The sequence below is a fragment of the Triticum aestivum genome, chromosome 1B (assembly GCF_018294505.1).
Source record: "Triticum aestivum cultivar Chinese Spring chromosome 1B, IWGSC CS RefSeq v2.1, whole genome shotgun sequence".
NCBI classification, from domain to species: Eukaryota; Viridiplantae; Streptophyta; class Magnoliopsida; order Poales; family Poaceae; genus Triticum; species Triticum aestivum.
Window position 1 is genome coordinate 683,472,657 of NC_057795.1, and position 11,607 is coordinate 683,484,263.

An 11,607-nucleotide genomic window follows, 5' to 3' on the forward strand; every position below is an offset into this window, starting at 1 on the left:
GGACAAAGTCCTGGTAGAGAAAACTTTCGGCCACCATGCTACACATGCACCCCCTCGCTTGTCATTGACAGAGATAAGACAGAGCGGCTCTCTTTGCCGACAGTCTAATGTTAGAGCAATAACATTTTTCTTTTTCTTATTTATTTGAAGGTTTGCTGACAGTCAAACAACAGGCACATGACAAAGATCTTTTTCTATTTTATTTATTCATTTTGATAGGCAACTGTTGGTACCACAAAGATCTTTTTTCTGTTATTCTTCTTTGCTGACAATCACAGCGCAGACATGCGACAAAGATGTTTTTTTCTTTATAAAATTTTCTTTCTTTCTCATTTGTGTTTCTTTCTTTCCCTAGATTTAACACTAAACCTAACCTAAGACATAAACCCTAGATCTAACCCAAGACCTAAACCCTATAGCCAAATACTATACTTAAACCATATATCTAAGCCTTAGACATAAATCCTAGAGCCAAACCCTATACATAAAGCCTACACCTAAGCCCTTGACTAACGCAAAACCTAAACCCTAGAGCCAAACCTTATCCTTAATCAATAGACCTTCCCAAGACCTATACCCTAGATCTAACCCAAGACTTAAAACCTAGAAATGAACCAAAGGTCTAAACCCTAGACCTAACACAAGACCGGAAGCCTATGCTTAAACCCTAGATCTAACCACTAGGCATAAACCCTAGTGCCAACCCTATACCAAAAGCCTAGAACAAAACCATATACGTAAACCCTAGACCTAAATCATGCAAGGAAGTGTCGAAACCACTCCTCCTTTTGCATGGGTAATAACATGGGGGTATAAAGAGTGTTTTGATGAGTAAAAGGCAATATCCAACTTTGAGGTGTCACCGATTTCTCAAATCGGACCATCCTGCATGAAGGTTCAAGACTTCAGTGCGAAGCTCCCACCTTCTAAGGCCGCTAGCCCAAGTCCCGCCAAGAGTGGGCCTATCTCTAGGTTGGTCATAATAAAACACGGCGTGATCCATTCGAAATAAAATCAAAGGCTAAACGATGCGGGGTCTGCCAGAGAGGAGGCACACGAATTGGTGTGAGGAAGTGTTAGAGCCACTATTCCTTTTGCATGGGGTCATTAAATGGGTAAGAAAGGGTGGTGTGATCAGTAAAAAGTCAATACACAACTTTGAGGCGGCACGTCCTTTAGAAATCGGGCTTAGGCCTGCACGAAGGTCCATGTTTCCAGTGTGACCCCCTCCCCCTTCTCGGGGCCTCTGACCGAACTCCTGCAAAGAGTGGGCCTTTCTTTTGGTTGATCATTACCCTATGGAATACAACAACACAAACAAAGACTAAAAGTCACATGGACTGGCCCCTTCCAAATAAAATCGAGGGCCAAATGACGCAGGGCCTACCAGAGAGAGGGGCGCACGTAATCATGTGATGAAGTGTCAGAACCACTCATGCTTTAGCATGGAGTCATATATGGGTATAAAAGAGTGGTGTGATGAATAAAATGAAAAATACAAACCGAAGTCGAGGGGAGCTGAGTAATATGATAAAAACTCTGGCAAATCATCGGAGGAGTCTAAACGCTAGGCTCCATAAGTCACATCTTCCCCATTTTTTCCCATAAGCCGCATCTCTTATTCATTGGGACCTGTAAACTAGTTATGAGATAACTAATTTAGAAGTCTCAACGAATTTGGGGAACACCTTATTTGTTAAACTGGGGAGAGACTGCTTTTTTAGCCGCCCAGAAGAAGTGGCCCATAATGTAGGGTTATGATAGAGTAGGTCGGTTTTTTTCGAAAAAAATCAAAATCACATTTTATGTTACAATTTTTTTTGAAAAAACCCACACACGATTATATTGATGTGTTTCACATGTGTGTAAAGTCTGGCGATGAGCATTTTTTTATAGTGAACAGTGCGTGTACCATTCATCGTTTCAAATTTGTGTAGCTCTCACCATAAAGTATGTCATTTTCAAATTTTACACACATGTACTATACATCCGTCTGTACGAGTGTGGTTTTTTTAGATTTATTTGAAACTTTAAAATGTGGTTTTCAGAATAAAGGGCTCTATGGAGCTGCCATGCATTTAGTAATAAGCTGATTGGAGGGGTAAGCTTTTTTTGAGCGAACTAGGGGGTGCGTTTTTTTATACTAGAACAGAAGAAGAAGAAGACGAAAAGAAAAGGAAACCACTCCTCCTTTTGCATGGGGTAATAACATGAGGGTATAAGAAAGTGTTTTGATGAAAGGCAACATCCAACTTTGAGGTGTCACCGATTTCTCAAATCGGACCATCCCGCATGAAGGTTCAAGACTTCAGTGCGAAGCTCCATCCTTCGAAGGCCGCCAGCCCAAGTCTTGCCAAGAGTGGGCCTATCTCTAGGTTGGTCATAATAAAACACGGCGTGATCCCTTCGAAATAAAATGAAAGGCTAGACGATGTGGGGTTTGCCGGAGAGGGGGCACACGAACTGGTGTGAGGAAGTGTTGGAACCACTATTCCTTTTGCATGGGGTCATTAAATGGGTAAGAAAGGGTGGTGTGATAAGTAAAAAGTCAATACCCAACTTTGAGGTGGCACATCCTTTAGAAATCGGGCTTAGGTCTGCACGAAGGTCTAGGTTTCCATTGCGAACCCTCCCCTTTTCGGGGCCTCTGACCAAACTCTTGCAAAGAGTGGGCCTTTCTTTTGGTTGGTCATTATCTTATGGAATACAACAACACAAACAAATAGTAAAAGTCACATGGGGTGGCCCCTTATGGAGAAAATTGAGGGCCAAACGACATGGGGCCTACCAGAGAGAGGGGCACACAGAATCATGTGAGGAAGTGTGAGAACCACTCCTTTGGCATGGGGTCATACATGGGTATAAAAGGGCGGTGTGATGAATAAAAAGAAAATATAAACCGAAGTCGAGGGGGATTGATCCTGGAGTAATCTGATACAAACTGGTAAAATTGTTGGAGGAGTCTAAACGTTGGGCGCCCTGCTAAGGGAGTCTACGAGGAGGTTTGTGTGCTTTCTAAACATATATGAGCTAGTTCTTTTGGTATCTTAAAAATTAAGCCGCCCCCTCCCCGGGTTTTCCTATAAACCGCATCTCTTAGTCATTGTGGCTTCTAAGTTAGTTATGGGATAATTAATTTAAAAGTTTCAACGAATTTGAGTGGCTTATATTTTAAGCTGGTGAGAGGCAGCTTATTTTTTAGCCGCCATAAAGAACTGGCCCATAATATAGGGTTATCATAGAATAGGGTATCTTGGTGGATGAGCTCCATGGAGCTCTTTTTTGAAAAAAAATTCATATTTTTTTATGTTTCAAAAAATCCTAGAAAAATTATGCACGTTCATATTGATGTGTTTTGTATGTGTGAAGTCTCTTGATGAAATATTTTATGGTGGAGCTAGAAAAAAATCATGCATTTTTTTACTCCCTTCATTTTTTAATATAAGATGTATTTATTTATAATAACATTTCACATTGTAAGGTGCATTTCTTCCAGTTCTTCATAATTCGTTTCTTAGCCCTCTAGAAAAAAAGGAATGTATCTCTCTCTTGATATCATGTATCTATTCTTAGAGGAAAAGAAGGAACGTACCTCTCTCTTGATTGCATGTATCTCTTCCTTTACATGACTAATTGATTTACTCGCCGGTCACCAAGAAATTAACCAAGGGTAATTTTTTCCCCTAAATTCTATAAAATTCCATGCATTGGTCACGTGTAAAAAAATACACCTTACATAAAGAAACATAGAGAGTAGTGAGCTGTGCCTGTACTGTTCACCATTTCAAAATGACGACTCTCATTTTTGTGTAGCTCTCAAATAATGTATATCATGTTCAAATTTTACACACATTTATTATACATCCGTCTATACTTGTGTGGTTGTTTTAGATTTTTTTGAAACTTCAAATATGTGATTTTCAAAAATCTCAAAATAAAGGGTTCCATGGAGCTTATCCTCCGTTTAGCAATTTAGGTTATAAAAAGCGAGACCAACCCAAGGGCTAACCCTCGTTGACATTTTTTTATAGGAGAAACTCCGTGCGTCCGAGCTGAGGCTCAAACTCGGGTGGGCTGGCAGCTACCCAGCTGCCCAGCCAATGGGTCGACGCCCCGTCCTCAACAATTTTGGGTTATCATGCCTTGTGTAGTGCTCCCTCCATTCTTTTATGTAAGGTGTATTATTTTCGGTACGGTGACCAAGTTACATAATATAGACAATTGAGGGCGAAATTACACTAGTCTAATTCATTGAACAGTGACAAGTAAATCGTTTAGGTTAGGAACAAAGAGATGCATGCAATTGGGAGAGAGATAATTTTTTTTCTCTACAAGGAGAGATACATGCAGTGAGGTGAGAGATACTTTCCTTCTAGAAATTAGAAATTAAAATAAATGTACCTTACATTGTGAAATTTATTAAAAAAATAAATACACCTAATATAAAGGAAGGGAGAAAGTAATAACTAGAGGGGTAGGTTTTTTTTGAGCGAACTAGAGGGGTGCGGTTTTTTATACTAAACAGAAGAAGAGAAAAGGAAGACAGAAACTTGAGGGGCACGTAAGGAGGGAAAGGCGGTATCAATCGACCGGGCCCGTGCAGCCCGCGCCAGCCCGGCCCGACCCGACCCGACCCGACCCAGGCCGCGCATCCATCCATTTAAAGTTGGAAGCGAAGCCGTGCAACGGCTGCCTGCCTTGCCTCCGCTTCGCCACCGACCACCATCCACGCGGGCAGGCCGGGGAGCGGCGACGACGCGGCGCGGCGCGGCCCGGCGGCGACCGCGGCGGCCCCCGCTTCCTCTTCCTCCTCCTCCCCCTCCTCGTCTCGGTTAGTCGCTTCCCCGCCCCCGCTTCCTCCTCCCCTTTCTGCTCCTAGCTACAGTCCCGCGGGCGGCCTCCCCGCACCGCGCCGCTCTTCCCGGCGAGTGCGCGCGCGCCGGGGCGAGGCTGAGGCGCTCCTCCTTACCGCTCCGCCGCTGCGCGCCCGTAGGCCTGATGCGGGCAAGCAGCCTCTCGCCGCGCCGACCGCGACGAGAGCACCCCCCGCCACGCGCTCCTCCCATGCGCCGGGGAGGAACCGCCGCGCTCCTCCGTAGCGCTCGCACCGCTGCGCGTCCGTAGGCGCGACGCGAGCAAGCACCACGCGTCTCTCCCCAACCCCGCCTGCAGAAGCATACCCGCCGCTGCGCGCGCGCCCGCATGCGTGGTGCGAGCAAGCGCGCGTGCCTCTCTGCCTCTCGCGACGCGCCCCTCCGACGTGCTCCTCGGACGCGCGTCGCCGTTGATGGATTGTGTGGGAAGAAATCGTGTGTGTCCAGTATGTATGCGGTTCATCATCCAGCGTTAGCTGAGTAGATTCTTGTAGATTTGGTCGTTTCGTTGCTGGCTACTGGTCATGTTCCTGAATCCTGAGCAAAATCGATCAGACTGCGTGCACTCAGGCTGTTCGACCGATTGCCTGTCTGTCTGCGTGCACTCAGACTTAGTGCTATGCTGATCTATTTACCGAGTGGCATGCAATTTTACTTGACTTGTTCTTGGTGCATTGCTTAGCCCAATTTGTGTGCACATTGCTGTAAAGATGAGCTGTCCTGTATGATGTTCCTTTACGATGACAGGTTCTGTCTGTCTTGCATTCGGATGCATTTGTATTTCAATCTTCTGCTTGATGTTGAGATTCATTTGCTAGTTTACTTGCGTTCTAAGTTACTGGTATCATTCATGAATGCTTGCTAATGGTGCCACCTACTGTATTGTTTGTTAGGTATTCTGAGCAAAAAATCCTTCTGATTTTGTTAGTTTCTGAGCAAAATTGGTTGCTGAACCCATTATATATCTGTCAACCTTGGCTGAGTGTTAAATACTGGGTGTTTTCTAGGATACAGATGTTTTCACAAAGTTAATTAGCTCTGATTCTCCAGGCAAGCATTCATCTTCTTTTGATTGACATTCGTCTTGCATTGCGTCGAATGCAGCATACAACTTACGGTGTAAAATGCTGGCCTATTTCATATGCCAACCGTGTAGGTGGATGCATGTATTTTCTGCCTAGACAAGATTGCGCGCGTGTGTTCTCCCGAATTAGTTCTAGTTCATTGTTGAGTATAGTCTGTAAATTCTATGGGCATGGTGCATTTGGATGCATAATTAATGAACTATTTCATTTTGTTAAAATTTCTTGGTTCCTGCTCTAAACCATATGTATTTATTGCACCTGCTGATGTTGAGATCCATCTGCTATAATATATAGTTTACTTGGGTTCTTAATTATTTGTGTAATTCATGAATAATTGTTAATGATGCCGCCAACTCTTTTGTTTGTTACCGTATTCTCGGCAAAAAAAAATCCTACCAACTGTTTTGTTTGTTAGCGCATTCTCAGAAAAAAATCCTCCTGATTTTCTTAGTTTCTGAGCAAAATTGGTTGCTGAACCCATTATATTTATCTCTCCCCTTGCTGAGTGTCAATATTCAGTTGCTTCCACAAAGGTAATTAGTCAAGTACTAGTTGGTTCATCTGCTATAATGTATAGTTTACTTGAGTTCTTAGTTGCTGGCATGGTTCGTGAATGCTTGCTGGCTGTAGATTTAACTCTGAACTCTGACGCTTGGAAACTTTGTCCTGTAATGCGGATTGAAAAATCTTTGATATCTGCTGCTGTGCATATTGCTTTGGATTGCAGTAAGTTTGAGCATGTTGAGATCTCTGATATCTAGTTGGATGCATGCATTTTTCCTATTCAATTGTACGTACTAGTATAGATTTTTGAGCACAATCCCACTGTTGGTTTATCTGAACTGAATGCCTTCTTCAGAAATTGTCCAGCTGAACATAAGTTTTCTGAGCAAGTTTGATCGTGCATCCCACAGCATGCATCCTATCTCATACCGTGCATCTCATATTCTCATTGCAGCTAGCTCCTCATCATTGGCCATGATGCCGCAATCGCAGAAGTGCTCGTGTGCCAACCACAATTGCTTCCATGAGTACGTGCAAAACCACCAACAATTCAAATGACATGAACCTGATCTATCCAGATTTTTTTAACTGATCCATCCAACCAGTTTGCTAATTGTTTTGTTATGTACAGGGGTTGTGCTTGTTTCACAAAGGAAGGGGTCTGCTCTAAGGACTGCAAGTGTCGTGGTAAGTGCGAGAACATCTTGGATAATGAAGACACGATCGCAGAGAAATTTGCTGAACACACCAAGAACAAAGCTCCTGCCGCTCAAACGCTTCACTCGGGCTCTGTTGTGGCGGTCCTCGCGCCGGATACCAGGGCTAAGCCATTCCCAGCACGAAAACCAGGGTCTAGGCCACTGTGCAGCTGTCCCACCTCCCAGTGCGAAAACGGGTATGCAGAGTTGAATTATGTCAACCAGATGCATCCATCAACTAGCTAGTTAATTGATACATTATTTGTCCGGTGCTGCAATTTTACTGTTGCTTGTTGATATGCGGCGTGCAGGAACTGCAGATGTGTCAGGGCTGTCTTGCCTTGCTGTGACCGTTGCAAGTGCAAGGACTGCAGAAATCGGGGGAAGCTCCAGGATCTATTCCCGGGCAGCGGGATCAAGGAAGAGGTTCCTGCTTCAGGTCCGACCATGACGACTCGTGGGGCGGCGCAGGTATCTTCTTCTTTAGAGAGCACACTACACTCATGAATACCGGTGGAAATGCTCTGACCTCTGCCAAGTACCTGAAATGCGACACGCTTATTTCAGGCTGCCAAGGAGTCCACCGCTGGGTGTAAATGCCAAACCGAATGCGCCAGTCGCTGCGGTTGCGTGAGGCGTAAAATCAAGTGCACCTCCAAATGCAAGTGCCAAGTGTGCGGCAATGACGACGGGAGCAGATTTCGTGAGCACACCCCTTTCTCTTCTCTTTATTTATGCGCCTCTTCCCTGAGTGATCAATCACACTCACTCGTGTAATTTTCTCTCTTTTTCTGCGTTTATGTACACAACAGACAATAAGTCCAAGGCTGGAGCAGGGGGTCAAGGGAGTACTCGCAGGAGCAGCAGCGCCGTCGAATCGACAGGCAAACGGCCAAAACGCGTTGTAAGTTTGCTCCTCTGCTTACTTGTGCATAGAAATCTATGTATGTCTGTTCATCAGTGATAAGCAACTAATCCAGGTGATCTGCTCCTTTTGTGCAGTGACGACAGCAGGCTTCAGACATAGCAGAGCATGATGCAAGTCACCTTACATACTTACCATCCTCAAGACATACCAGAGCATGATGCAAGTCACCTTACCTACTTACCATCCTCAAGTCACCTCCTGTTGAGATATCTCCCACTGTAAAGCACAGCCAGGTTCCTGTAGATTCCTTGTAATGGTTGGTTACTCGAAGCAAGCACGGCGAAAACTCCATGATCTGCGATGTCGTTAGCCTCAGAACGTGGTGTTGATCAGACGGATAGATACTTGAGAACATACATATACATACTCATGTAGGAATATCAGTCGGCGTCTATACATACCGCGTGCCTGGAAAGGGTTGGTTCAGCTACTTCTTATGCATACAATACATAGTTCCTGCAAATGATTTCTCTCTTATATACTTTAGGAATATTTTGATGAGTGTTTGAAACCCAATGTAGTATGGATCTGATGTGCATAAACAAAGATGCCTGGTGGCGTTATGATCTGCATTGCGTTACATAATCTGATGATATGCTCTCACTCATGTTTGCATCATCATATTCTTAATTCTATGGCTGTATCTTGCACTCTTCTTTATTGATGGTTCTGCTCTGGAAAATGGGGGTGGGTTAGAAGAACAATGATGGTGATTCATCTGTGACGCCGGACAAATCGCATGCAAGCTCTACTCTGAAGGAGGCAAAACAGATTAGTGATGTCGAATTGATCGATGCCGCAATTCTTTTCCATTTTCTGCAGTAGAGTTGGTTGGCTTGCCCTATGCGCGTTCACCTACCATCTGGTGCAGTAAGCGTTCAGTTTTTTGTCCACTGAGAAAATACAGTTGCATAGCCGTCAGTTATACGAAGCTCAACTGATGATGCAAGATACTCACTAACTAAAAATAGATAGTAAAGACGCAAACGACATCCACAATTCAAGTGTTCGAGCATCAAACAAGAGATGCCTACAAGATCTTCCGTTCAGTCCTCCAATGGCTCAGATGCTCTCGGACAAACTATGAAGAACTACGGCTTCGGTGCAAAACGTTTGTTTTTTCTAGACGCAAACTATGAAGGCCTGACGTTAAATAAATGACGCCATGAAAACAGGAACTGGCGAAAGATACAGGTTACATGACACTGCACGATCAGCTAACAAGACACTCGCACTAGTGCAGAATCAGGCTTTAGTGTCGGTTCAGCAACCTGCACTAAAGGGTGGGGACTAAAGCGCCCCCCCCCCCCTCTTTAGTCCCTGTTCAACACGGCCCGGGACCAAAGGCCCACCACGTGGCACGAGCCGGCGCCGGGGGCTGGGGGAGCTTTAGTTCCGGTTGGTGACACCAACCGGGACTAAAATCTGGCGGGGTTTAGGTTTTGAATTATGGTTTATTTTTCCTTTTAATTTTGTGTTTTTCATTGGGTTTATGAATTATGGTTTATTTTTCCTTTTAATTTTGTGTTTTCCATTTAATTCTTTTTCATTTCAAACATATTTTACGCTACATATATTCCTACATATTCAACTTGGTCACTTGGATACATCCACTTTAATCTAATATGTGTTTCTTCCACCCTAATGATATACAATTCATATCATCATCATAATGATATATATATAACAACTCATCATCATCGTAGTCATATATACAACTCATCTTGATTCGTAGTGATATAACAATCTCATCATTATGATCATCATAAGTTAACCACTACTAGGTAATTAACGTGCTAGTGATATAACAATTTCACCATTATGATCATCATAAGTTAACCAACTGCACTAGGTAAGGGAGTCCTGGATTAGGGGGGACCCCGGGCGTCCGGGCTATGTGACATGGGCCGGACTGGTGGGCCGTGAAGACACAAGATAGAAGGCTTCCCCCCGTGTCCGGATGGGACTATCCTTTGCGTGGATGGCAAGCTTGGCGTTCGGATATAAAGATTCCTTTCTCTGTAAACCGACTCTGTATAACCCTAGGCCCCTCCGGTGTCTATATAAACCGGAGGGTTTAGTCCGTAGAGGCAATCATAATCATACACGCTAGACATCTAGGGTTTAGCCATTACGATCTCGAGGTAGATCAACTCTTGTAATCCCTATACTCATCAAAGTCAATCAAGCCGGAAGTAGGGTATTACTTGCATTAAGAGGGCCCGAACCTGGGTAAACATCGTGTCCCCTGCCTCCTGTTACCTTCGATCCTCAGACGCACAGTTCGGGACCCCTTACTCGAGATCGGCCGGTTTTGACAGCGACATTGGCACTTTTATTGAGAGTTCCTCTGTGCTGTCAACGGAAGGTTCGATGGCTCGTTCGATCAACTACAATGATGTTGTTTCGGGGGAGACTTCCCCCAGGCAAATTTTCGTATTCGGCGGCTTCGCATTGCGTGCCAACTCGATTGGCCACCTTGAGCAGATCGACAGCTACGCCCCTGGTCATCGGAACAGTTTCTGGAACCTAAACTATGTCGCCGATATCCGAGGAGACTTGATCTTCGAAGGATTCGCGGCCCCGACCACCGCTCTGGCCTTAAATCTAGAGCAGACTACCAGGTCCGAAGATGGGAGTTTAGAGCCCACCGGACTACCTGCAATTATAGAACCTGCTACTGGAGATCTGGAGGCGACGGCGTCATCGGCAAACCCAAGGACGAACCAAGCTCCCCTTGTCGCTAAAGTATCAGACTCTCCCTCGGACTCTAAATCCGAACTCTCGAGGTCCACGTCGAGCGGGTGCGGCCAGGAGGCTCTCACCCCGGCCAGCCCGATGCACTCTCGCTTCTCTGTCCAAGCCTCGCTCTTAAACGAGGCTCTAGACTTAATGCGATCCCTTGCCATTACAGAGGAATTGCTTCCGAATTACGCCTAGCCTGGACTAGGGGCTGAGAGCGGGGAATTTTACGTCCCACCCACCACCCAATTCATAGCCACTGTAGAAGATCTAACCGACATGTTGGACTACGCCTCCGAAGACATCGACGGTATGGGCGACGATGCCGGAGACGAACAAGGCCAAGACCCTCCGTTTACCGGAGTTGGACGACCACCTCCAAAGAGAAGGAACCGTCACATGATCATAGCTCGGGTGAGATCCCCAAAGAACCTGCCAGGTATTGGAGAACCTGACGTCCATAGAATCCATGTAGCGACATACGTGCTCGTCCTCCTCCCTGACACGCGACGTACCACCTCCGGCGGCTCCATCCGCACCGAAAGTAGCCCACGCGAACTCCACCAAAGGAGCTCAGGGTCGACGATGGGACCCATTGTCGGTGTCAAAACCGGCGGATCTCGGGTAGGGGGTCCCGAACTGTGCGTCTAAGGATGATGGTAACAGGAGACAGGGGACACAATGTTTACCCAGGTTCGGGCCTTCACTATGGAGGTAATACCCTACTTCCTGCTTGATTGATCTTGATGAATATGAGTATTACAAGAGTTGATCTA

At 45.3% G+C, this 11,607-nt stretch overlaps 1 protein-coding gene across 1 annotated transcript; it reads left to right on the forward strand.

Moving 5' to 3' along the window:
* The first annotated feature begins 4,703 nt into the window (after positions 1-4,703).
* On the forward strand, positions 4,704-8,552 carry LOC123149066 (protein tesmin/TSO1-like CXC 2). The gene is made up of 7 exons (XM_044568603.1): positions 4,704-4,831; positions 6,918-6,990; positions 7,095-7,358; positions 7,473-7,632; positions 7,729-7,864; positions 7,974-8,065; positions 8,164-8,552. The coding sequence occupies exons 2-7, from the start codon at positions 6,938-6,940 to the stop codon at positions 8,164-8,166; spliced, it is 708 nt and encodes a 235-aa protein (XP_044424538.1). The 5' UTR covers positions 4,704-4,831; positions 6,918-6,937; the 3' UTR covers positions 8,167-8,552.
* Positions 8,553-11,607: the final 3,055 nt, after the last annotated feature.

What these genes read in the sequence shown, in the direction of transcription:
- LOC123149066 (XM_044568603.1), top strand. Translation starts at nt 6,938, where the DNA reads ATGATGCCGCAATCGCAGAAGTGCTCGTGTGCCAACCACAATTGCTTC. An exon ending in AACCACAATTGCTTCCATGA is followed by an intron (nt 6,991 to 7,094) that starts GTACGTGCAAAA and finishes TGTTATGTACAG; the next exon opens with GGGTTGTGCTTGTTTCACAA. An exon ending in TGACGACGGGAGCAGATTTC is followed by an intron (nt 7,865 to 7,973) that starts GTGAGCACACCC and finishes TGTACACAACAG; the next exon opens with ACAATAAGTCCAAGGCTGGA.